The following is a 26,770-nucleotide window of genomic DNA, read 5'->3' as shown; positions in this document are numbered from 1 at the left end:
CATCTCCACACTCTGCGCAGAGCCGTGCAGAACCCGCAGAAAGCCAGGGCAAGGGGCCGGGTGCGCATTTCCTTTTTTTGCGGCCGGCGCTCCAACAAGCGCACCCCGCTACAAAGGGCGGCCGCGCTGCTTCCGTGCGGGAATGGCAGCGGGGCCGGGGGCTGCCGCGGGGGCGGCGGGCGGAGCGGGACCGCGCCGCCGCCATGGCGTGAGGGGCTGGGGCTGGGGCTGGGGCTGGGGCTGGGGCGGGGAGGGGGAGGAGGAGGAGGAGGACAGGGAGAGGTAAGGAAGGAGGGCGGGGAGGAGGGGGTGGAGCGGGAGGGGGCAGCCGCTTTCTTCCTGAGTAGAAAAACGGCCCCCCCGCTCCGTGCCCCGGGGCTGCTCGGCAGAAACTCGCGGTTCGAGGAGCTGCGGGGCTGCGCCGAGCAGGGGCCGCCGACAGAAAGTGCGCGCCCCCGCACCGTCGTGTCTCCGCGTCCCGTCTTTCCGCTGGGCGCGGCGGGCCCGGGGGCTCCTCTCGGCGGCGCTGCGGGTGCCGACGGGGCGCGGGTCGGGCCCCGGCCACTGGAGGTGCTTAAATCTGTGCCCCACCCCCGCAGCAGCACCGGAGCCGTCCCTAGGCGTTGAGTGGAGCCTCGCAGACGTGCCCGTCTGAAAGGTAAGTGGGAGCATCCTCATCGTGCGCCTAGGGGAGCCCAAAGACAGGAAAAGAGAGATCTGCCCGATGCAACTTCCTGCCGCTTTGATTTTTGGTGGTTGTTGTTGGAAAAGTCGGAGTGAGCTGGGAGCCCTCGGGCCGCTCCGTGCGAGCCCCGCACCGCCGCGCCGTGCCCTCCTGCACGCCCCGCGAGTGCGGCTCGACGGCTCTGGGAGCAGCCGCGCTGCGCCTCTCTGTGACATCCCTTCTCGAAACAACGTAAAGCTGTGCTGCTCCCCAAGCTGCCTTTTTGGATAGTGACAACGTAAGAAGTGAATGCAGCTGGGAATGAAATGCAGGAATTATTGCTCGAGTAGCTGCAGGGTTTGCTCACCCCGAGAAGATCTATTGCAGTTTAAATAACGCTCAAGTTTTAATACGGCCCAAACAAAGAGCAAGCAAATCTCGGCTGAGCATTGCCACGCGATGGTTATCACGCCAACAGTGATCATAACTCAGCACGGGATTTGGGGAGAGGAACAATACAGCGAAGGGCAGCAGTGGGAATCAATAACTCAGATTCTGTTCATTGCTCTGAAAGTCTCTCGCTGGGCAGCCCCGGGCAGCATGCCCCACCTCGCTGTGCCTCCGCTTCCCCTACTCGTAAAGCAGATAAATGTGCCCGCTGCATCATGGAGGTGCTGAGAGCCCTAATTAATTAATTGAGTTCATAACTGCTCCAAGATCCCTGGGTGCATTTTTCAACAGAAGCGCTAAGTGTTACTCCAGCTGGGGGTTCTTGCATTGTGTGGCACTGCTCCTATGGGTTTCTTTTGTGACCTACATTAGCTGAAGTTTTTAATGGAAGGCAACAAAGTGCCAGTTCTGGATTGGAATTTTCTTGACTGTAAATTTTGCTGGCAAGCAAAGCTACAGTATATTTCTCATTGGCTGTTTCACTGGGGAAGGACTGCCAGTACTTTAACAAAATGTTTTCTTGTTATTCAAAATAAGTTTGCTTTTATTGCTGGAAGTATTGGGACACTTAGCACTGATTGGTATTGCCATGGAAAAAAAAAAATGTATTATTTAATATAAGAACAAGATACATTTATAAATGTATCTGCATCCTGTGTGTGGATGCTGACCTCAGAAGACACTGAGGTCAGTGGCTCTGTCACTCTGTGTTCCTGTACAGTCACTTCTAACCCCAGCACTTAGGTCACAGAGAGTATGTGCTACAAAGGAAGAGCTACACAGATTGGTTACCTGTGGTAAAAGCTGATAGTTTCTAGTCACTCAAGTGAGCTCAAATGTCATCACAGTTTAATTGTTCTAATGAGATATTTAGTAAATTTCTACATTACAATGGAGAAAGAAGTGCATTTGATTACGTGGCTAAGTGATAGATGTTATTTTCATAGGTGGCATACTGTTATAATAAAGTGGAAGCTGCCTTTCAGCTACTCTTTTATGAGCAGTGACTCAGTTTGATACTACCTCTTTTGGCACTTTAAAAAAAAAAAAAAAAGGAAAAAAAAAAAAGAAAAGAAAACAATTTTTCAAACCTGGATCAGTGGTGGTAGGAAATTATTGCCCCCAGCAGGCAGCTGGTAGGTTGCAAATGGGCATCACCATCTTATTTTCAGGTGAAGAAATCGTCCCATCCATCAGTGGCTGGCAGCCTGAGCCATGCAAGTGGGGTGAAGTGAGGCTGCAAGTGAGGCCATGCAGCAGCAGAGTCTGCACAGGACTGTGACTCAGTTCTCACTAAATGCAATCACACTAGTTCAGTTAGAACTGAGTCACATTCCTACGGCCGTGTTTGGAAATTTGAACATCTGGAACCCCCATCATGCTCCAGCAATGAGCAGAAAGTGATTCAGTTACTACTGCTATTGTTCCTGGATATTTTGCAAGAAATAAGGTTTGTTTTCCCCTTTTTATTTTTATTTTTTGAAGAGATTAAAAGTATAAACAAGGAAACAATTTTCTGTAACTTTTGCTTCCTGGTTTAGACTTGGTAATCCAAGTGTGAGGATAGTAAAAGATATAGCTTTTGCTTGTGAGCTGCATTTAATTGGCAAATAGGAAATCTCAGCAGCAAGCTTGTCCTGCCTGTTTGCACTTCCTTTCAGCTGGTTCAGATAAAGGAGTTTGGTTACAGTGTTGTACTCCTAAAGCTGCTACAGCGCAGTGCCAGTTTGTGTTCACAGCTGTAGTCATGTCTTTATTATACTTGGGCTTAATATTTGGTTGAAAGCCCATCCCTTGAACTGTTCCCTGTTTGGGTGGGTGTGCTTTGTGCCAAAGCATGGAGCATGACCCAGGGATGACATTCCAGATATGCACAAGGTCTGCTCTTCTTCACTGCAATCCAGAGGGCCAGATCCTGCTCACTTTATGCAAATATTAGGATTTGTTCACTCCAGAGATTCAACATTTTCTCTTGTGAGACCCATGTTGTGTGTCTGTTAGCACAGCTAATCATGGTGGGGACATGATGAGGTGTGACAGCTTCATTAGCAAAAGCCCCAGACCCTTGTGCACTGTGCTTTTTCCAGACTTATTTGCTCAGGATGGGAATGGAGCAGGGAAGGGGATTAAATCCTGCCAGGAAATAGGAAATATTGCTGATGTGATGTGGGTCCTTTCTCACAAATGCTCTGCCAGCAGAAGTTCAGCAGAAGCAAGGTGTTGATAACATGGACCTGACCTGTGAGGTCTGGTCATTTTGGAAGTGACATGAAGGACAGAGCACTGGGAATAGCTTCACCCATCAGATGCTGACGTCACTTTTTCACTGCTGTTGGGAGGCAGTCAGGTGTTAAAGCTCAGTCACAGTGAGGCCATTATTTTTACGTGGTCTGAAATTACCTTTGTTCAGTCCTCTTTTCTTTTTTTCTCCTCCTTGCTCAGACTCAGGGAGAGCACTGTAGGGATTGTCAATAGCCTTGTTTAGAGGAGACAATGGACTATAGGGATTCTGGTCAGTTTTCTCAGATAAGTATTGTGTTTCAGTAGCAGATAAACTTAATTTTAACATTAGAGTTCTTCCACTACAGTTTTCTTCATGTTCTTGTTTGTTTTCATTTGTTTGTTTTTATCAGAGATAATAAGTATGCTGAATGATTGATAGAAACCATGTATGCCATCATAAGTTTTCAGTGAAATATTTGCTATAGCTATCAAAGTATTTCAAAAATTCTCTAATAATGTTTCTGTGGATGCCAAGTTACTTTAAAGCTTTTTGATCAGGTCCTTGTAACTGGTACATCACATTTTTTGCTGAAGTGCTACATAATGTTTTGGTTGAGCTGCGAGAGCCATGCCTGATCAGCTCAATGCCAGAAAAATTAGTATTTGCAATTCTAAATTTAAAGATTAACCTGTAATTTAATGGTAATTTTGAAGCCTACTCAAGAAAATTGGTTATGCCAAACGTGAGCAGCTAAACTTTGCAAGAGTAGTGAAACTTTGAGCTGTATCTGTATTGGAGGCTTCTTTCCATGAAAATATAACTGGCGCTTCTTGTCATGGCTGTTCTCAGCCACAGTGAAGATAGCAGCAATCTCAAAGGAGCTACATGGCAATATGTTTTATGTTCTATCCAAGTTTGTACCCTGAAAAACATTGGGTGCATCTGGTACATACATACTATAAAGATAGAGAAGTTATATGCTCTCTGTACATCTGTATGTATAGAAACTGGAGATACAGAGATGTATAGCAATGAAATATGAATGTAGCAGAGGTAACGACAGAGTTGTACCAATAATTATGGACAGTGTATTGAGTTGAGGTGAGAGGAGGCTGCCGGGTGAGGTGGTGCAACTGAAGTCCATTAACATAGAGATGTTTGTATTATAGCACGTGAAAGAGTAGTTCTATGTGAGTTCTATGTGAGCTTTTATTAAAAGTAGATGTAAATAATATAAAACCAAGTGTTAAGTCAGATTGTAATCTTTTTGCATTCGTGCATTGACTAGCACAGATTACTTTTGTCTTTACCAGTGTTCTTTACATGTCAGCATAACATAAATAAAGTTGTAGGATAGCTTTGTATGCAAAACTGAGTCATTAACAGGATATGGAGACAATTAAAATGCACTTTGATCCCATAGCAAGCAAAGGATGTGATGCGTTCCCATCTGTTGATATGACATTCTGTGGAAATGCTAACAAAAAGAAATACTTGATATCTTACATTGACGAAATTCATAAATAGGTACAGATATACTTGGAAAAAGAGCTGAGTTTGTAGAACACCAGCTGAGGCGTTTGTCTCCATTCATCTTGGAGGGCAATTAAAACAATAAGCAGGAAAGTTTAAAGCTGTCAATTATACATAGTAAAGGTGAACAACCAGCCAGAGGACTTGAAACACTTACAAATAATAGAAGGAGTAAAAAAGAAGGCTAATAAAGAGATATTAATTGGAAAAGGGAATAGGAAATTAAGTGTGAGATGGAAACACCAGTGTCAGAAGTTTCTGATAATTGGCCTGCTGAAGCAGCAAGGGAAGCTCCACATGCAGCAGTCTGAGTAGGTTTGATTAAGCACAAGGAGGATTTTTGTTTTGATGGCAGTAAAATTGCCTTTCCCCTTTTACATGTATGATTAATTTTTTCTGTCCACTATTTGTGCCTCCTGGGCATTGCAATCACACAGTGTTTTGCAGCTTTTCCTGTGCACTGTGCTTCTGTTGCTTGATCCGTGCACAGATCACGCTCTGGGTAACCTCAAATAATCTCTTCCTTTGCTTACTTCCCATGGTGAGACACAATTTCTCTTCTAGCCTGTAGGCTGCTTTCACAGGAAACCTTCTGTGTGGTTCCTGATACCCCAACCCCAATTGTTAACACACTTCCAGGCCTACTGAATGGGTCAGAAAAAGATACGCTTCTTAGCAGCTGCCAAAAAAATAACCTGAACTGTTATAGGTTCCTTTGTTCTGAATTTCTGCACTGCTATGGTGATAGGTCTAATCCCCAGAAGCCTCCTACATGTTAGAGCTGTGTAATAGATGGACAGGTGGTTTGCAGAATGACCTTTGGGACGTCAGTGAAATGGGCAAAAGCAGTTAATTCTTTCTAGTTGCTTTTGTTAGTGCTAGATTCTGTGAAAAATAATTATTTCTAATTATTTAAATGACCTTTTAAAAAATTTTTCAGCTTAGGATAAAATAAAAAGTTCTGGAGCTCTCAAAGAGATCTTTCTGTGGATGTTCATAGTTTTATAGTCCGTGATGGTAGAAGTGACTGAGCTTCCATTCACTGAATGCCTTAGCAGGCATGTCCAAACTGGTTGGGAATTACTGCCTTTACGGTGCCGCATATCAAAATTATTTTCTTATTCATTCTAGACAGTGAAGTATAAATTAAAGGATCCCAGTGAGAGTTAAGAGCAGTAATGTTTGTACAACTGAAAAATTGAGACAGCATTTGTGTAGTGGAATAAGTTATAAAATAGAAGAAAATTCCAAATTCCCAGGCTATGGTTTGGGCATGCAGAAAATTTAAATCCTGTTTTTGCTTGAGGCAGAGAAAAGGTTATGCGTTAGGTGTGTGTAAACCATGCTAATTTCTGTATATGGTAGTGAAAACAACAAATACAATTTTAAATAAAAGGGCCAAGCAGATAAAGCTTCCATGGCTGATAACTTAACGTTCTACAGTGAACTTCTCCTGCTCTGTCTGCAGCATAGTGCAGAATTGAGTGCAACCCGTTATAGTACTCATCCAGCTGCATGCTGCGCTAAATAAAACCATTGAATTTTGTGCATAGATCAAAGGATAGGCACAAGTTATTTTAGGTTATTTTAGATCATATTAGAACAAATGCAAAACAAACACATGGGTACCTGAGTGATACTTTCTTTATTGCAGATTGATTTCTGAGTCATGTTTTGCATTTCAATATTTTGCTTTTAAATACTTTTCAGATAACATACTTATGGTGTAGCATTTTTCTCATAGTGGAAAAATAAGAGAGGAAGAAGCAAAGTAATGTCCCCTGGTGGTTAAGGTTCTAATAGGTATTACTCAAGTTGTGAGCAGTGGTATTCCACCTTCCCAGCTTTGTCACTGGAGGGACAGATAATCACTGAGTTTGGAGGAAAGACTCTCAGCTGCATGTCAGACTGCTGTACTCTTGTCTAGCCCTGCAGCTCTGAAAGGGTCTAGGTATACCTGCTGATGTGGGAGCATTAGTTCTCAAGCCATTAGGCTTGAGAGTTTAGACACTGGATTTGTAGTGGTTACTACAGTCTGCAGATAAGTTTGTACTTTTCTTGGTCCCATCGTGTTGCCTAATTTTGCCCACAGATAGGTCCATGAGTCAGTAGGAATTGAATGGCAATATATGGGAATTAGTCTCTATTGACTCTCACCTCTCTGTTTCCGTGGACTCTAGCTGCATTGTTTTGTCCTTAAATGCAACTAGTTTCAGTTAGATGACTCGATTGCACTCCTATTTTTATTTGCAAAATACTTGGTCAGTGGTAAAGCTGATATTCTTCTATAAAATAACTTTCCAGTTAATATGCTCATGGTTTTAAAACATCACTATTTCCAAATGATAAACTTGGTTTTATAGGAGCTGTTCCTCCATGATGAGGAGGAGGGCCCATAGCCTCAGCAAGCATCGGCAAGAGCTGTGTGCTGAGGCAGTCATTCCTAGTGAGACTGGGTAGCAGGGCTGGTTTGTATGTGCCTCAACCCACCCTTAACCGTGATGGGAGGCTCTCATTCAGTAACCTGAAGAATCCATGCTGTTCTGATGGAAACTTTAATCACCAGAAATCCTAAGTGCCAGCTTTACTGGTCATAGATGTACATACTGATGAGATATCAATCATGTCAGAGGTGAGACATGGGTGAGTCTTGAAGATGCTACCAGAGATGCTCACTATTTCTTTTTTCTAGGAGAAGATACAAGAGCTGTCCCAGCAAAAATCATCCACAAAGTGCCTCTTCAGAACTGAAATCACTAGTCTCTTAATTTTTATTTATTTTTTTTAATAATCCATAATGTCAGGGTGCTTCAGGTATTGCTGATCCAACCAGTGCTGTCCTTTCCTCACAGCTCTTCACCCCCTTTCCTGCTCCTTTGCTCTCTCTGCTGGAGCTGTCTTTCAATGCACAAGCAGCTGGAGTTAACAGGGCCTCAGTTTTCCTTTAGACAGTGTTTATTTGGTGAACCTACTGTGTATAACAATGTCTAATTCAGTTAGTGGCATCAGTTTTATAATATTTTTTTTTTTCCCCAATAGAATATCCAGTCTTTATTGTGGATGGGGAAAATGGAAATAGTTAAGATTTATTCTTTTTTTTTTTTCCCCTAGAATAAATGGTGTTCTCTGCTGTTTTGTTTCTTCTCGCAGTGGAGTGGAAATCATGGCAAATGCTTTTTCAGTCTAGGACTGAGTGACAATCCTTCAAAGTATATGGTATATTAACATTTTCTTCTGTGGGTAAGCATCCTTCACTCTCCTTACTTTTAATACTTTATCAGGTTATGGTTTTCAAACTGAATAAAAAACTTCTTTCAGAAAAGGTTGAATTGCACGATAAAGTTGTTCTTGGAAGATGTGGTTGGTAATGATGTAGTGTAATATGAGAGTAAGGAATTCTTTTTACTTTAAAAAGTGGTATTGTGAGTGAGATTTAAGCAATCAGAAAGCCCAGGCTCCTTTTCATCTCAGCCATGTGTATTGAACAAACTTGTTGCAGGTTTACCCACAACTGTTAAGTTGGGGTTTATGTGGCCAATTGTCTATCCATGTTTGGCTTCACCTAAGCTATGGAGATAATTGGGCTCCAGGTGCAAATTTCCAACAGTGCAGTATGTTTCTTTAGATTTCAGTAGGCAACTAAGTTAGCTAAAGAAACATCAGAATATGGAGTTCAACACACAAAGCTTATACATTGTGCTTCAGTGGTTAATGATTGTCATCCCCTTCTCTCTAAGGATATTTGTACCATTGTAGCGAATTTTAAATAGTCTCTAAAAATTATTATTTTTGACCAGGTTCTCCTGTAAAAGGTGAATTGGTTCTTCTGGAGCCTGTTGCATCTTGCACCTGATAATTTTTGAGGTGATTTTGTAGGTACCTTACAGGACAGTTTAGTTTTTAACCAATTGCAGTGAGGAAGAGCGCTGACACCTCAGAGCCCTATGGAATTACTGAGAGAGATCAGTAAACCAGTAAAACATGTGGTCAAGCCTGTCCTTGTCTGGGAAGGCCTCAATTCTGCATGTGGTTCAGGGCAGCTCAGCTTCTTGAAGCCCCCGTGGAGCTGATTTGTCAGGACTCTATCTGCAACTACCTAGTCTGTATTTCCTCTCTGGCTAATAGTGCCCATCCCTGACTGTGATTCTTTTCGTTATCACTTTTGTCAGTCCTGCTCTTAAGGACGCTGCAGCTGAGATAACACAGAACACCTTTCTTTCTTCCTGTGACATCACTTTGGCCATGCTCACACTGTCCCAGTCCCTCTCTGTGGTTGTGGCTGGGGCCTCCGCAGAGGTGCATGTGGAGAAGGAGGGTCACTCTGTACTGGTGTGATTTGACCACGAATGAGTGACTTTGTAGTCCTGTTTTTGTCACTGCCTATTGACTTTCTTCCAAACTAGGAAAAGTTGGGGGGGTTATTGAGTTCATAAAATACAAACTATGGATTTTAGACAGCACAGGAGGTGTTTGTTGTTGGTTTAGTGCTGGGAAATGTGTGTCCAAATTTGCAAAGGGAGATGTCATGGGAAACTTTGCAGTATATATCCTGGTCAGAAAGACTCTAATTTAGGGAGGTTTTAAAATCATTCCTGAATTCAGGTATGTGTTTAATTTCTCATTGATGTGCGAGAGTCCTTACAGGAATCAAACCAAGGCAAGGAATGCATGGAGTCCTTTCTGCTGTGTGGGATTTTTTTTTTTTTTTTTTTTTTTTTCATTTTCTCACTACTTCTAAAGGATCATAAAAATTTTTTTAAGCAGTGTGATATATTTTTTTTTTGGTCATGATAAAACAGTTGTCAGCAGTTCTTGTTGAGCTTTTTTTTTTTTTTAATGCACTGCATTTCAAAAGATTTTTTTCAACTTTTATTTAAAATATATTTACCCTTCTTTCAAAATATATTCCTATATGTATTCATTATTTATAGGTGAGGATACCAACAGGATTGAGTGTGTTTGGATAAACTACAGTGCATGTTTCTTTGTGTATGTGGTGAGCCAAGTATTACCAACTAAACCACTCTTTGATCTGTGTAATGTGTCCTGTAATGATTGGTTTACATCCCAAAAATGGCAAAACTTACCTGCAAAATGTGTTAACATCATATGAAAATGTCATCTTCCATTACTCTCTGTTAAAGCAATTATGTTATGCTCTATAATGCATAAATGTAGACAGTTACAGAGTACAACGTTATTTTTACCCTAAGGAGGAATGCAAAAGAGAAGATGTAGTTCTTGGCCATAATTACTTTCTTCTGAATTGACTGAACACAAATGACTGAGGGTCTGTGTACCCAGTAGTTGCTGAGGGTCCGAGTCCAATGAGATTGCCTCATTGTGCATGCGGTAATGACATTGTGGAATCAGGATGTGGGTCTCTAAACATGGTTTTAGCAGCCTAAGTTTCTGTTAGGAAATGTTGGCATTTATACATAGGGGACTGTGGGGAGAAATAAAAGGTTGCTTTGTACTTCAGCCTCTTACAAGTTTTATTACTGAATCCTATGAAACAGGTTTTCCATGGAAAAAAAGATTTCATATTTGTTTTTAGATTTTCTTTCCTCCTGTCTATTTCTTTTTTCAATAATTGAAAACTACTGTTCATTATTTACATAAAGCTGTCTCTCTTCAGTCTGCTTTCTGTAACCTTTCCCCTGTGAAGAATTTGAGGAATTTGTTGGCTTTCCTCAGGGGGATCCTGGCCATGTTTTATCGGAGACTTAAGGCTAGATAGTTGGTGTTTTCTACGAAGTAGCTTACTATGTTTAAATACTTCCATTTAACCTCAGTATAGATTTGCCATTTGGGCACATTTTGAGAAGTTGTGTATGTAGGAAAATATGTACTTTAACCTTCAGCCTCCTTGGTAGCTGGCAGTAAATCTCCAAATGCAAGATGGAGAGCCGCTTAGGGGAAAAAAAAAAAAAAAAAAGATAGAAAATACCTAAATGCCCTAAAGGCTGGGTATTTCAGCTGCATTTCTAAGGCTCTGCCTGTTCCTTATTCTCTTTATTTGTTCTTTTTTTTTTGAAAATGAGGACGTGTCAGAGCACAGTAGAAAATGACCCCTATGCAAACTCTAGCATTCCACATCCTTCGTTCTCCAGCTGTTAACATCAGCCAATGCAGCACACAGGCTTGGCTGTTGCTAGCACCATCTCAACGGCAGTCCCCACTCCTCCTTCCTTCCCTCTCCCTCCCTCATCTGTTTGCCAGTAAAACAGCAGTGCTTTGAGTTAGGCACTATTGCAATTAATTGAAATTTCAGTGAGTCCCAAATACTAAAACTGTCAGTGTGTTCATTCACCTCGTATCAGCTCCTAATAGGAGTATATAGGTTTCAAAGCAGGTAGGTTTTTCTTTAGGATGGATTGCTCAGTCTGAATGATTTGTAGAGAAATGATTTGAAAGCCACATGTCTTTTTTAAGTCTCTTTGGAGTCATATTTCCTCAAAAGCATCCTTAATTATATTGCCTTACGGATTGTTTTTCTAACTCTTTTACATCTGTCTGCCATAGGATATTTCAAAGATGATTTGGCTCCCACTGGGACTTGGAGATCTGATGCCACAATGAGGACTCACACCCGGGGAGCCCCAAGTGTGTTTTTCATACATGTGATGTGCTTCGCCTTTGCTTGCGGCATCAGGGAGGACGTGGATGCCATGGTTCCTTTTGTCAATGCCAACTACGACAGCTATCCCATGCTCTACTTTTCCAAGGGTGACGTGGAGGGTCTGCGTCTCCAGGCGGCAACCACGCACCGACACATCACAGCTCGGCTGATGGAGGCAGTGCAGACAATGCTGTCAAACCCCCTGGAGTACCTCCCGCCATGGGATCCAAAGGAGTTCAGCGCTCGGTGGAATGAGATTTATGGCAACAACCTGGGGGCCTTGGCAATGTTCTGTATTCTCTATCCTGACAACACTGAAGCCATTGGCATGGCCAAGGATTACATGGAGAGGATGGCAGCTCAGCCTAGTTGGTAGATTTTTATCTTTTTTTTTTTTTTAAGTTGTTGTTATTGTATAAACTGCCTGCAGCTGGAAGAGTAAGTTGTTAGATTAGTAAATTACTTAAATTGTTTCAGTTGTTTTAACATTCATTTTGACAGTAACTAACTTGCATTTACCCTGATCTGAACCTACAGCGCTACATAGCTTTTTACCTTCGCTGTATCTACCCTATTGTAAATAAATGCGAAAAGAAGAGGTAGGACCCTTTGTGTCTAAAGTCTCACTCTAAAATAAAAAGCAAAAAAAATTATCCAAAACCACCGAACATCAGAAGCCAGGGTTTCCCTTCTGATTTGTAGGGAGAATGTAGTGTTAACTTTTTCCTCTCTTTTTCCAGACTTGTACATTTCCTTTGGGTAATGTTTCCTTAGTAAGAATTCAGAAAAGACTGCCCTGTGAAACAGTGTCTTTAGGATTAGGTACAAGTGACACTCAGAGTTTCCTCAAACAAGTGTTTTATGAATGCTCTAACATCTGCCTGAGCTTTAATTCAGGCTTGCAACTCCACATTGCTGTGCGTTTCCCAGGCTTCCTGTAAAGACATTGTAGGTCATGAAAGAAATAGTTGTTTTTTGAAGTGTTTTACTGCAGTTGTTGGAGTATCTTGCATTTTGATGACCTGCATTAACTTCATTTGGATTTGAGTTGTCATACATATTATTCTATCCTCACTGTGCCACACTCTTTTTACAGGGGCAGAAGTTAGTGTTTTCACTGTTGAGTAAATTTACTGATTGGGACCCTAAGATTGAATCATAGAAACATGGAGTTAGATTGGAAGGAACCTTGAGGTCATCTAGTTCCAACCCCCTGCCATGGGCAGGATTGCCACCCGCTCAATCAGGCTGCATTAAGACATTGTTTGATTGTTGAAGCACTCTCTTCACACTCCTTTGTTTTTCATACGTGATTATTTCCCTTTTTTTTCCCCCATGCTTTCAACGTGAAGTTCACGCTGTAGCTCTGTCAGTTCTCTCCCTCATCCAGCAGTGGCTTTATGGAAGACTATAGCAATCTACCATCCCTGGGGCATGTATTACTTTGTCTGACTTTGCTCAAATCGGTCAACATGTTCACTCCTACTGCTTCTGAACAGGCAGATTTCATGAACTGAGAAATATAATTAAAAAGTGCATGCAAAACATGTTACTGCACACAGTTCTCCACTTAGGATAAGACTAGGGGAGGAAAGATGGCATGTGCAACAGTTCTTGTCTGATTGCTGCTAGCAGATATTTAGTGTTCTGGAGATAAGCCCTAAATAAGACTGGTTATGAACAGTTCTTGCAATGTCACAGTAATTAACTATTAAAAAAAATATATTGTTCACTGTATTTAATCATGTTTAGTTTCTGTCAGACTTGGAGGAAAATATTATTCTGGCTGATAAATTAAGAATATTATCGTTATTTAGTAATTTGAGGGTAGACGCTCTTCACAGGAGAATGGGAAGAAAGAAGAGTTTTGATGGTACTCAAGCTCAGGGCCTTGAATGTTATGAGACTTATGTGTCAAAACTGCTTATGTCAGAGTAAAGAAGGCTTGTACAAAGAGGTATCAGTAAGTAAAGCAAATCTGGAGAAACTTCTCTCCTTAAATAAATAACTTCTTTCTCTTATATAAATACCTAGACTGCCATGTAATTTGCCCCAAATTGTCTTTTTATCTCTGATGGTAGTCAACATGTATTGGTCACTAAGATCTGGCTGTCATATAAATAACTTTTTGGCAGCTGAATTCTTTCAAGAGTATAATCTGGATTTCTTTTGACTTTCACTTAAATGACATTGGCTGTAAAGTAACTCTAGAATTAAAAAAAAAACAAAAAACAAAAAAAAACAAAAAAAAAAACAAAAAAACTTGGATAGTTTTCCTCTAATTTTTGTGGCAACTGTAAGTAAAAGTGTATTTTGGTAGTGTGGGCAGTAGTTGGATAGAATACATCAACTTTCCAGCATTACTGATTAATTGTTCCGGAATGTCAAGACATTAACCTGACTAACATTTTAAAAATTCATCTTTATGTTAGTGAGAATCCTCTATAGTCCAAATACAGTTCAACATTTCAAGGCATAGTTAATGATAAAGTCTACTGGTAATTGATACATGCTTGGAAATGGCGTGTAGTTAAGCACTTATGTCTTTTCTCAACAATTAGTATAGTCATTTTGTATCACATAATAAAAGGCACCCTTAATTGAATTCCCATTTGTGTAGGCTAACGCAGCTTGAGCTGTTTGTCATAACAACCACTCCTGAGAGGCGTGCTGCTCATAACAGAGCATCCGTAATTGCTACATCCTGGAGTAGGTTTACATTTAGATTAAACAAAGGGTCAGTGGCTAATAGCTAGCTATAATTATAATCAAAATAATATGGAAACAGACAATGTTTTGGAGGCTAGCAGGAGCAGGGAAATGTAGTAGATTAATGTTTTCATAAGAATATACGAACGCCTACTGTTTTGCCTGTAAAAATTAAAAGCTGTTGTTAAATAACTTGCTTGATCTTCCTGGAATTCAATCTAAATGCCGCCTAAAAGCATAGGGAAAATTTGTCCTTATTTAAGACATCTTATCTTATTTTACAGAGAGCAGAGCATATAGATCAGTTTTCTGGCATTTTATCTCCGAGTCACCTCGCACACTCCCTTACCAGACATGCGTTGTTGGCTGAGGGATCTGCACTAATGATTCTTTCCATATGCTGTCTTGGCCTCTTCCAGCACCGAGTGAAGTGATGTAATTAGAGTCAAACACCATGCAGAAATAAGAGCCCAGTCAGATTTTGTGTTTGGTCAAAGCAGTTTGTTAGAAAAGGGTTTTCTTTACAAAGTCTTCTGTACAAGCAGATACCTCGGAAGTTCACAATTTCTGCACCCATTTTCCCTGCTTAGAATTGCCAGACAAGGGATTTCTGTACTGTTCTTTTTGACACACAGTTCATGCACCATTTCTTAATAGAAATATGCTACCAGTATATGATAAGGTGTAGGATTTGACAGCAAGCCTGAGTTCATGGTTTCACATTGGAGATAATTGCTGTCAAACACGTGCAGACATTCCAAGGAAATAGCAGCAGGTAAATAGAAACTAACAGGCATCTTCAATATAACAAATCTCCCTCCTGATATTTCTTGTTATCCAGCAATCCCATAGCCCTCTGTTAGCCTATGCTTATTGAAAGTATTGGAATATGGTGAAGGCTGTTGCCTTTAGTGTACAAATAGTGCTCAGTGTTGAACAACATGAATTGTACAATAAAAATGCATGAATACAAATATTTAAATAAAATAAGTTCATGTGCTGAGTTGAAGACTCTATGCTGACAACACAAATTTAGCACTTATTTTTAACTTCCAATAATCAACCGTCGGGCACATTCAAAGAATACTGAGGAGGATTTTGTAAGACTGCTGAGTTTTTTGCACGTTGCATTAGTATGTAAAAAGCTTGGAGGATGCTGTTGGGGTAGTCTCCTAGAGTGAGAAAGAAAAAGAATGGTAGGAGGATTAATTCAGTATCTGGAATATACATTATGTTAGTAAGTGAAATATCAAACCCTTGAGTTCTTATCATTTTCATATGTAGCATTAAAAAATGGAAATTGTGCATGACTCTGAAATTAAGCTGCGGCTGAATTGTTAAGAGTTTCTTTTATATCTTCTATTTTAAAGTATGATTCTAACCTGGTTTTCTGGGAGATAAATCAGCACTCAAGTTCAGTGGTGACTGCAGGGAGCTTACCTTCCTAGTCTAAAATTTGCTATAACCTGGAACTTATAATAAAGAGCTAGGGTTAACATAGCTACACTTCTTTGCCTGCTTTATATAGCACTGAGAGTTACTAAAACAGATTTTATTAATATGTCAGTATAGAAGGGTCATGATTAATATTAAGAAAGACTAAAATTTAAAAGGGACTCTCTTATGATCAAAGGCAAAACTGAGAGAAAAGAATATAAAAGCAATTTGAGAATCAGTAGAATGATGGTTACAAGCCCATAGGGAAACTGAGAGAAAAAGAGAAAAGAAAGTAGTTATAAGTTTCCAAAGGAGTAAAGTTCAGTTGTCTCCTCAGCACATTAAGCAGTAGGATCCTACTCATATAATATGCTCTTAAACTTCTGAAAAATACGTTGTTTGTGTTGTCTTTTTTTTTTTTTTTTTTGCTATGACTTTAGCCTTGTATATTTAAGCACTCCTTTGTCTCTCTTCTTATGAACTGAGCTGAAATGAGCATGAGTGACTGCTGCTGAAATATGACAGATAAAGGAATAGGAGCAAACTTGTGTTGTTTTATGTTAGACACCAGAAATACAAATCATCAGTTTTTCAAGGTCTTAAAAAAAACAAGCTCAATGTATTTCTTCTTGCAAAAGGCTGAGTATTTGCATTTTGCAGATTATGGAATTTTTGCTTTGGTGGCAAACAGAAAAATGTTGAAAGGGTGAAAGGTGGGAGATTGTTTTGGACTGAACAGAATTTTTTAAGGATTTTCATTTTTCTCTTCAAAACAAAAATTGGAAGATATTGTTCTGCCAGTGAACAACGTATTCATTTTGAGCACAAGAAAATATTTTGTTTTGGAGACCGTGTAAGAAGAATATTGGGCATTTGATCTGGTTTATAAAATAAATGCTGGTGTTCTCATTTCCCATGGTGTGTATACTCCAACTTGGTATTTATGCTTCTTCTGATCAGGGAGAATATTTCTCTCCTTTGCCTGATGAGGAGTTGAAAGCTGTATCTCCTGCTCCCAGAACAATAGCAAGGATATCTAGAGTGCCAGGGCACTGATGTCTGTACAATGACGCAGTTGGACACCGAACTAAGAGCTCACTTGGGCCTATTACATGCAGTATTTACATCACGCTTGGCATTTAATATGCATTAAGCTCAACCATGCTGTTACCTAGCTACCATGTCTAAGATGGATTACACCTAAATGCACTGAGGAGGTGTCCATGGACTAATTTCCAGCTGAAAGTCTTGTGAATAGGCCCCAATTCATTGCATTTGCATCAACCTAATGTGAATGAGAGTTTCACTACTGAGGAGTGATTTCTGCCATGCTTCTTGCAATCATTAGCTTAATGTGCCCTCAACCTCTAAGTTATTCTTTAGTAAGCGGTTTGTCATGAGGTAATTCATATGTCAGGGCATGTTTAATGCTTCATTTTGGATACAGTGATGCTGTATTATCTTTAGATACGGAGGTTGGAAGTCAGGTATCACACTGCCCACTGTTTAAGTTAGTATGTTATGTTCCTGTGTGCTTCAGTTTGTTTTCACGAATTGGGTGAAGTGAAGGAAGGGAGGTTCTAAATATCCTGTAGGCCAGGAACAGGGATCTCACTTAAGCGAGAGATTTTTACTTGGTTCAAATCCTGCCTTGAACGGAGCAGGCAGTGTTTTTTCCTCTTGGCTTTCACCTCTTAGAGAAATGATAATGGTTTTGGTTTTGTTAAGGTGAAATTTATTAGAAATGAGGGAATTTATATAGAAATGAGGGAAAAATGCATTAGCAGTTTCTGAAAGAAGGGATATTAGCAATGTTCTATGTGTTGCCAAGAAGTGGGGAAGTTAGGGTAGTCTTATCATGATTTTTCTTGGATTTGTTTCAAAGAAACAAAATATTGATTTGTTATTTCCCATACAAATTTTTATGCAGTTTATAATGTTTTCTAGAGCCTGGGATCCCATTCAGTGAAGGCAATGTGTACACTGTTAGTTTGGGACAGTGTGGTGCCTGCGTTCCTTGGCATCTTAAAGTGGTGTCTACAGAATTGAGCTATAACCCCTTCCAACTTTTGTTGTTCATTGCAGAAGATGGCAAATCTAAAACAGAAGCCACGTTGCACTGCACCAGAGTTCTCAAAACACGTAGGAAAAATACGCTATTTACATTATCCACAATCTCTTATTTTCTCTGTGATTTCCTTATGGAGGATCTATGTTAGTATTTAAAATAAATTAATAAGGAGTATGTTAAACAGCAAAGATGAAGAGAACCTAAAAGAGCATCTCAGGCATGTGTTTATGTTTGGAATGGTTGTTCTGTACTAAGGAATCCATTGTAGACATTATTTACTCTGGATTCTTCTTTTGTAGTGTCTGATACCTTTGAAAGACAAGAGAGCTACTACAGTGCTACAATAAAAGTTACTTGCTGCCTTCAAACACAGCTGCTAAGCTGTGGTTCATATTGGATGATGTTTTACTCCAGAGAGGACTAGAAAATACCTGTTCTCCAGCATGTTTTTACCCATTTTTATTTGAATAAATACAAAAAACTTTAATTTTTTATTTTAGAGCAAAGCAGATTGTAATAGCCTTAAAAACTCTTTATTCACAGACCATGTTAAGTACAGGCCTGTGGTCCCATGCTTTCCCACGGCTTATCAGCCAGGCTGTTTACCACATCTGACGCTGGAGACCTATTTGAAAAATGAGAGTGCAATTTAGATACAAAAAGCATTTAATGCTTTCTACTTGTCCATTCTTCTTGTGTATCATTTTACACATTGTTTGACGCATGTTACTTGATTCCATTGAGATTCATTTAATGGAGATGCACTGATTTATATCAGCTAAATAGTTACTTCTTAGAAGGAAAGCTCATTTTAAGAACAAATGTTGGCTGTGATTTTTGTATGTTTAGAAACAAGGGTCTTTAAACAGTTATCCTTGTGTTGTTTTTTTGTTTTTTTGTTTGTTTTTTTGTTACTTGTATGTATCTCTTCTGTTAAACCCCGTATAAGATCCACTACCCAGAATTAACATTTGAGGGAAATAATTACTGAACTGTCTTATCTAAACAGGAGTTGACTATGACAGTGTGTAGCCCCAGAAAGCCTAACATAAACTTTTTTATATTGAAAGCTTTGATATTATTTATTTTTTCTAAAGAAGTCAGTTTAAATGCAGTCATAACTAATCAGCACTTTCTGTTTAGAAGATCTTTTCCTATTTTATCAGAAATGGTGCCAGAGAGATTAGTTTGTGGTGTTTTGCTATGGAGTTTGATGCTGCGTTGCTCTTGAAACCAAATACAAAGTTAGCTAATATCAAACCAAATATCTTAACAAAGAAATATAAATTACATTGGTTCCATTGTCAAATCCCTCTTAAGATGAAGTCAGATAATGAACATTCAGTAGTTTTTAACACACTCTGATTAGCAATTTGTATGTTTTTATAAGGATACTGAAATTTGAATCATGTTTTAAATTAATTCCTTATATTTAATTCTCTCATTATTCTTTCCCCCTCTCTAATGTATAGCTTAGCCTCAAGCACTTATTAATTGTTCCAGACTGAAGTCTTTAAAGTGATATTTCCTGTCCCCATATGAACTCTGATCTTTGAATGTACAAAGATTTGGCAAAAAAAAAAAACCAAATCAAAAATATGTTGGAAATTTGAATTTGTGATATAGCTTATCAAAGATATGTATTTTTCAAGGGATTCCTGGCAGCAAACAAAGCAACAGGGTGTTCCATATAACTAGCGTAGAGTGCAAATTTATTTTTACATACATGGCCTATTACAATTTCAAAGTTTTTGCAGTGCTAACCAAAGATGAAAAAGCAGAATAGAAACAGATTGACAAATGACCACTTCACTCCGATTTTTAGTTTTTCTGGCTCAGTGATGCAGTATAACTGTATCTGGAGACTGGGAAGTGTTGCTTGCCTCGTTAAGTTACATTTTCTTATATTTTATCGGGAAGTATGGAAATAATAAGCACCTACATAAAGCATTTAAATATTTTGACCTACAGATCTGTAACTTTTCCCACAATGATTGACACAAACCTAAATAAGAAATTTCGCTATATCTGGCCAGAAATTTTTCTGATGAGTTTGAACCTGAAGCAAAACAACAGAGAAAAGTCCCATATGGTGGCCACCAAATAATTTCATGAAGATATGGAGAAGACAAGTTGTACATTTTAACTTTCATTCCTGACGCTTAGGCTGTTATTTGTTACCACACTTTTAGCTTTCTGTCCTAATGTTGTTCACGACTTTTTTCTGTCAGTGCCTACCTGTTGACCAAAAAAGAAATAACAATCTACAAACAAATTAATCTAGCCCAATAAAAACTCTGGTTCAAAACAAGGTTTAATTATTTGTTGAATACATTCTTGTATTTAACTTAACATCCTTGAAATAATTAATTCATTTAAGAAAAGTAAAAATAATGTATAACTTCGCTCAGGATAAAATGGGATTAAAATCAGGAGAAAGTAAACGCTTAAACTGTTGGAAATTCAACTAATCCAAAAACCCTCAGAGGTTTCCCTTTTATAAAGGTATGAATGTGTCAAGGTCATTTGAATTCTTCCAATGAAGTTAAGTGTACTGAAATAAAAATTGAACATCATTTTCCTTGTTTGCAAACCTTGTGACTTAACATAGCTGCACTACTCTGATCTGATAGTCTTAATTTCTCAGTGCTTCATTCATTTATTTTGAATGCAAATAAATGCTCCTAAAGCAGAATGAATATACATATGTGTATAATCTTGTTCATTTCATATATTTTTATCATCTTTTCATATTACCAGTTGTACGAATCAAAAATGAAATTGTATTTAAAGAATCACAGAATAGTTTAAACTGGAAGGTGCACGTCTTCAGAAGCACAGCACAAATCTCACTGATTACAGTAGAGTACTATCTTAACAATTTAAAATTCATTTATTTAGTAAAAAAGTCTTGCAGAATAAGTGAACAAATGGAATAATTATGAAAGCAACTAATGACTGTTAGCTTTTTTTTTTTTTTTTGTGACTGTGGCCTGAAAATGTGCTCAGTATAACAAAAGTAAAGTCTTTTTTAGCCACTATATGCTTGATTTAAGGGAAATATTTGTTCTGGGCTACCTCTTTTTCCATTATGAATTTTCTTGGTACGTCTTTACTATTTTGCTAATAATTAGTTTACTTTAAAGACAACTTCAATCCAATAGCCGCCATTATGAACTTATTAACATTTGACTCATTTGGAGAAAAAAGATTCTTGCAGATTCTTTGGAAGAGTGTAAACTATGGGATATTACTTTCTTAGAAAAATGCTTTAAATCTTGCCTCAGACAAGTAGATTATTTTTCTGTATAATCAATATTCTGCGTTATCTATTTTTCCTAGCAAATCCTAGAAATATTACAAACACTGCTTTAATACTTAAGGATTTAATCTTTCTAGTAAAATTAATGAGATTTGAAGGTTAATATTAACCATACTTAGAACAGTATAGAATGCTCTCAAAGACTTGGTAAGTATCTTACTACCACATTAAATTCAGCATCCATTGCCTAACATTCGAGATGTGAAGTCATACACACCTTTAAGTATATTCATAGAGAAAAATGAGTAGATGAAACTCAATTAATTGGTATCTTTCTTTATTGACAGGCTAGTGAAGGATGCCCCATGGGATGAGGTCCCTCTGGCTCACTCCTTAGTTGGCTTTGCCACAGCTTATGACTTCTTGTACAGCTATCTTAGCAAGACTCAACAGGAGAGATTTCTTGAGGTAATTGCCAATGCTTCGGGATATATGTACGAAACGTCATACAGACGAGGATGGGGCTTCCAGTACCTCCATAACCACCAGCCTACCAACTGTGTGGCCCTGCTGGCTGGAAGCCTGGTTCTGATGAATCAAGGTATGTGCTAAACCATAGGAATGCTTTTCTACAGCATATCAGCTCGATTGCCCATTTATGGAGTAACATGCAGGAACTGATACACATGTTTTTTCTGCGGTTTTCCACATTAAGTACTCTGCCTATATGGCAGCCAGCTGCAAAGGTGTTCTGCTTTGTGTGTTTTGAGAGCTCCGTTGCATTGGGTTTGCTCTTATGCTGCTTAGAAAAAAAATGTATTTATTGAATAGAACAGTAATCTGTGGGCAGATGTACAGGTTATGATGTATATGCACTATATCAGTGAATATATAATCACAGAATCACAGAATGGCCTGGATTGGAAGGGACCTCAAGGATCATGAATCTCCAACCCCTCTGCCACAGGCAGGACCACCAGCCTCCCCATTTAATACCAGACCAGATTGCCCAGGGCCCCATCCAGCCTGTCTTTGAACACCTCTAGGGAGGGGGCATCCACAACCTTTCTGAGCAGCCTGTTCCAGCTCTCATAGTAAAGAACTTTCCCCTGACATCCAACCTAAATCTTCCCTCACTCAGCTTAAAACCATTTCCCCTTGTCCTGCTGTTATCTACCCTTTCAAGGAGTTGACTCCCCTCCTGTTTACAGATTCCCTTTAGGTATTGAAAGGCTGCAGTGAGGTCACACTGCAGCCTTCTTTTCTCCAGGCTGAACAAGCTCAGCTCCCTCAGCCTGTCTTCATAGGAGAGGTGCTCCAGCCCCCTGATCATATAAGCATATATATATTATAAATATATAAGTAGCTGCCTAACTGGTTTTGTATTTCTTACCTCACCTTACTAAGAATTGACACTTCCCTCATGTGTACTAGTACCAGTTCAGATTTGCAGGCAGTCTTTTAGGTAGTTTATCAGTTTGAGGCTTGTTCTAACGCCTCCAGACAGTCTGGCATTGGTCTGCATCAAGGTCAGCAGTCAGAAATGCCCTGGGCCCCAAGCTTTCAGCTAGGCTATAGGACTTCAGTCTTGTTTTCCTGGGAGGACTGCCAAGCTGGAACTTGATCCATCTGTGGGCCACAGCTCAGGACCTATCTTTTCAGCATCTTTTGCTAAGGAGATGAGCAAGTCTTTACCTTTTTCCCTTTGAGTTATGTCCACTCTGAAGGAGAGTGCAAGTCATGGAAAGAGCAGGCAAAGCAATCCTATAGTAAATCCCTATAGTACTTAGGCTGAGAAGTGGAGGTCATGGAGCCAGCTCTAGCTTATAAAACTTTGTCAGTATTTTAGCAAGATTTTATTTAAAATGTGCTAGACGTATTTTGAAAACTCAGTGCCACAAGTCAAGAAAAAAATCTAGTTTCTGGATGCTGATGGTGTTACTGAGCTGTTTAGTAATGCCAATCAAGGGCACATCTGCACATAGTTGGAACTTTCAGACATCCAAAGAATGTTTGCCAGAAAAATGTGACACCTACTGTGTTTGGGGGTCAATTTTTTCTTAAGAGCTTGTCATAGCAAGTGCATTCACTAATGTGCACATACTCAAAACCAGCAAGGGTATACATGGAAATTATTCCCTTTCCTCGTACTGTGCTTTCCACAAATTGAAGACTAAGACCATGTTTATTCAGTGGGTTTTGCTAAATTCCTCACAGTTCCATCCTTCCCTGATCCTCCGTTGTTGCAGAAAGCTGGCAGTTTGCAAGAGGACTCTGCTTTTCATTAGAGTATAGACCAGAAATATGCTTTGTGCCAAACAATGGTAACATCAGAAACACAGTTGGGTAATATTTCTTTCAGCAAACTTCATATCTTTTTTGGAAAAAAAAAAAAGCAAAATAAGCAACACTTGAGCAAGTAGTGTGAGTATTTCAAATGAAAATCATTCAGTACATCCAGACCGTGTATTTCTAAATGAAAGATTAATTGATCTCAATACAGAGCAACTTCATTTAACACACACGCACACACACACACACAAAAAAAAAAAGTTTCCCTTTTGGTCTAAAATTACTAAAAAAACCACAGTTCTTAAAAATTCTCATTCCAACATGAAAGACTTTTTCTGAAGGGGAAAAAAAAAAGGGGAAAGATGGAGGGAGTAAACAAATTCTACCCTTATCAGATTGGAAGCAATTGCAAATAGTGTATCCCAGTGAAAGCATTTCTTCCAAAAGGTTTAAACTTCACTTAAAAATTTTAAACATGGTGTCCAGCTAATAAAGTAGGTAGAGACTAAATAGCCACCATAAAGTCATGTAAACATTGTCATAGGACAGAAAAATGAAACTAACTGAAATAATTTCTAGGTACCCACATATAGTCTTTGCAATTAAAATACACTCAGATACTCTAGAGAGTATCTAGAGAGACATGAGTAAAGCCTAATTTGACATACATGCTGTTCATTACGTGTGAAATTTATTCTGGAGGTTTTTTTTGTGTAGCCTGACGGAGTGTTGAGTTTCTTCCTTTTTTTATTATTCAAATGTGTCATTATGTCATTAAGGTACATATGAGAATAGATTTATAGCATCAATATAACAACAGTTAACAGAACATATGTGCACTACAACAGTAAATGCACTATGTTGAGCCATGGAAACACCATTCTTGTTAGGGCAGCATCCAAAACTAACTGATATGACTGTAATGTCACAATGGAAAATGAGGGTGGAAGTAGTCGGGGTTGTGTTCGGATGGACTGCTGTGGTGCCCTGCTCTATCAGTGTGAGGAAGCAGTGTCACACCAGCTGTGAGCAAGGAGGCAGAACTCAGTAGCGCAGCCCTCTCCTCCTGCTTGGGCCATCCCATTCATGTTTTTCTCTTCAGCCTAAATCAGGTTGTCTGTTTAACTTAGATTTCACAATTTTTTCCTCTCTGTTAACTGAGTAGGATTTGGCAGCCTTGACTGGTAGGAAGTCTGAATTGCTCATCACTCTGCTGAGCATAAATATGGTATTTGTGGCAGTGAAGCAAAACGTTCTTGGTAGCAGGTTTGAATGTAGCTCATACTTCCTCAGCCTGGCACATGCGCTTCATTCAGCAGGCACTGTTTCACCAAGTAATGTGGGATGTAATGCATGCCAGCTGCCCTAAAGTTGAGCTCTACTATACGGTGGAAAGAATTCGGGTTAAATCTGTGCCCAGACACTCTGAGCTGCACAGACACTAGGTAGCCATACAGACATACAAGGTAATTGTTTTCTTTTTAGTCCTACCTCTGTTGTCAGTGGATCTAGATGAGAATAAGAGAAAGCATGCAGTCTGTCATCTGCTGGGATCCACAAACTGCTTTCCTTCTGCAGTTTATACAGGCGCTGCTGGGGATCTCATACCTGTGGTTGCTCCATGGTGAAGGCAGCTAAGTCCTGAGAAGGACTTCAGGCAACCTCTTCTCAACTCATGTTTTGTGTGGAGCAGATTGAAATAGTAGGATCTCTAGAAGTCTTTCCTTAGAAGAAATATTACTGTTTAGAGCTTGTATATGTGAAGCCTGGAACTTAGTTGGAAGTTAAAGAAATGAAAAATCTGCATTTGTAATTAACCATGCAAATCTTTTCCAAAGGAACTTCTATTTTGGATAACCTTTTAGACATTGAAAACATAAGCGGAATATAGCATATCTTAAAATAGAGCATATTGTAGTAGAATATCAGTTAACTGCAGCTCAAGCATCAACTTTTTATAAACTCTGAGAATCTTTCACTGCACTGGTGATCGTACTGGTGAAAAATGACTGATAAGAATACTTGCTTTATTGGAGCCCTCTAGTGGAGGCTGTAAAATTGTTTTCATACTGTTTTGAAATGCAATAAATGTTGTTGTTCTGACTCTTCTGTTTTTATATGTTCTAATGCATTAAATAATTTTTCCCATCAGGGTGGATCACATAATCCCACAAAAGTAAAAAGGTGTCTTGATAGTTTTCTCTCTTCTTAAGTAACCTTACTCTACTGTGTTTAAGTGTAGCATTTTATCTTTTACCCTGGAACCACAGGGATGCTGGTGTGATGGTTCATATTTTAGAGATCTAGCAGCTTTCCTTATGGATTCATTACTATAAAGGATCTCACTGTGTGAATACAAGTGATGTCATCTATGATTTACAGTGCTGTGACCAGACTTTCTAACACTTCTTTTCTTTCAGGCTACCTTCAGGAAGCTTACCTATGGACCAAGCAAGTATTGGCAATCATGGAAAAGTCAGTAGTCCTGCTGCAGGAGGTCACAGATGGCTCCCTCTATGAAGGGGTGGCTTATGGCAGCTACACAACCAGGTCACTGTTTCAGTACATGTTTCTTGTCCAAAGGCACTTTGATATCAATCACTTCAACCACCCCTGGCTCAAGCAGCACTTTGCATTTATGTACAGGACTGTCCTGCCAGGTAGGTCTTTTGGATCAATGAAAATTCATCTTCCAATTCTTGAAGCAATTTTGTACTTGAAGTGGGCCATTTTCAAGTCACCTTGTACTTGAACATTTGAAATAACCTTCTTCTCTCACTTCTACTTTCATCATCCATGGAAACAATGATATTATTGTTTATCACTGTTTATTTAACGCTGTTGTTTATTAAACTGTTTTTTAGAACCAGGCAGAACACAAGAATGTCACTTGAGAAAAAAAGCAGTGCTTTAGAATTTGTTTTCTGGTTGTCAGAGTTTGACATAGAGCTAGTTCTGGGGCTTTCTGTTAGATAAATAATATTCACTGAGATTCTTACTGTCTTTTTTTTCTTTGTCAAAAGGAAAAGCAATCACACAAAAATATTAAATGAAATGAACAGCAAATCATAAAGCCAAGGTGAAAGTATTAAGGAAGTGCAGGGAAGTTTTACATAGGATCATAGAATCCTTAGAGTTGGAAGGGACCTTTAAATGTCATCCAGTTCAGCTCCTCAGCACTGAACAGGGCCACCTCAGCTAGGTCAGGTTGCTCAGAGCCTGGTCCGGCCTGACCTTGAATCCTTGAATGTCTCCAGAGATAGGGCATCTACCACCTCTGGATAATCTGTTCCTCAGATTATGCCTCACTACCCTCACCATAAAAGACTTTTTCCTTGTATCCAGCCTAAATGTATACTTTTTTATTTTGAAATCATTTCCCCTTGTCCTATCCCAAGAGACCCTGCTAAAGGTCTGTCCCTTTCTTTCCTGTAGGTTCCCTTTATTTACTGAACGGCCCACAGTTTCCCACAATATGTTGAAATCCACTTCTATAATCTTTTTTT

The 26,770-nt window shown here is 39.3% G+C and overlaps 1 protein-coding gene across 4 annotated transcripts in view; it reads left to right on the top strand.

Moving 5' to 3' along the window:
* Window positions 1-291: 291 nt before the first annotated feature.
* DSE (dermatan sulfate epimerase) overlaps window positions 292-26,770 on the top strand; it is a 32,765-nt gene continuing 6,286 nt past the window's right edge. Inside the window, exons 1-6 of one of the 4 annotated variants that reach the window (XM_085217438.1) lie at window positions 292-658; window positions 2,287-2,564; window positions 7,983-8,111; window positions 11,397-11,865; window positions 21,320-21,573; window positions 25,685-25,924. In XM_085217438.1, coding sequence (XP_085073564.1) covers window positions 11,450-11,865; window positions 21,320-21,573; window positions 25,685-25,924 — 910 coding nt within the window. In that variant the 5' untranslated portion in view covers window positions 292-658; window positions 2,287-2,564; window positions 7,983-8,111; window positions 11,397-11,449. Of the gene's footprint in view, window positions 659-2,286; window positions 2,565-7,982; window positions 8,112-11,396; window positions 11,866-21,319; window positions 21,574-25,684; window positions 25,925-26,770 lie in introns of those variants that run through there. The other 3 variants (XM_085217436.1, XM_085217437.1, XM_010707512.4) reach the window with 3 other exon arrangements.

The sequence above is a fragment of the Meleagris gallopavo genome, chromosome 2 (assembly GCF_905368555.1).
Source record: "Meleagris gallopavo chromosome 2, MGAL_WU_HG_1.1, whole genome shotgun sequence".
Lineage (NCBI taxonomy): Eukaryota > Metazoa > Chordata > Aves > Galliformes > Phasianidae > Meleagris > Meleagris gallopavo.
The sequence above is the reverse complement of the archived record's forward strand: the minus strand, read 5'-3'. Positions and strand labels throughout refer to the sequence as shown.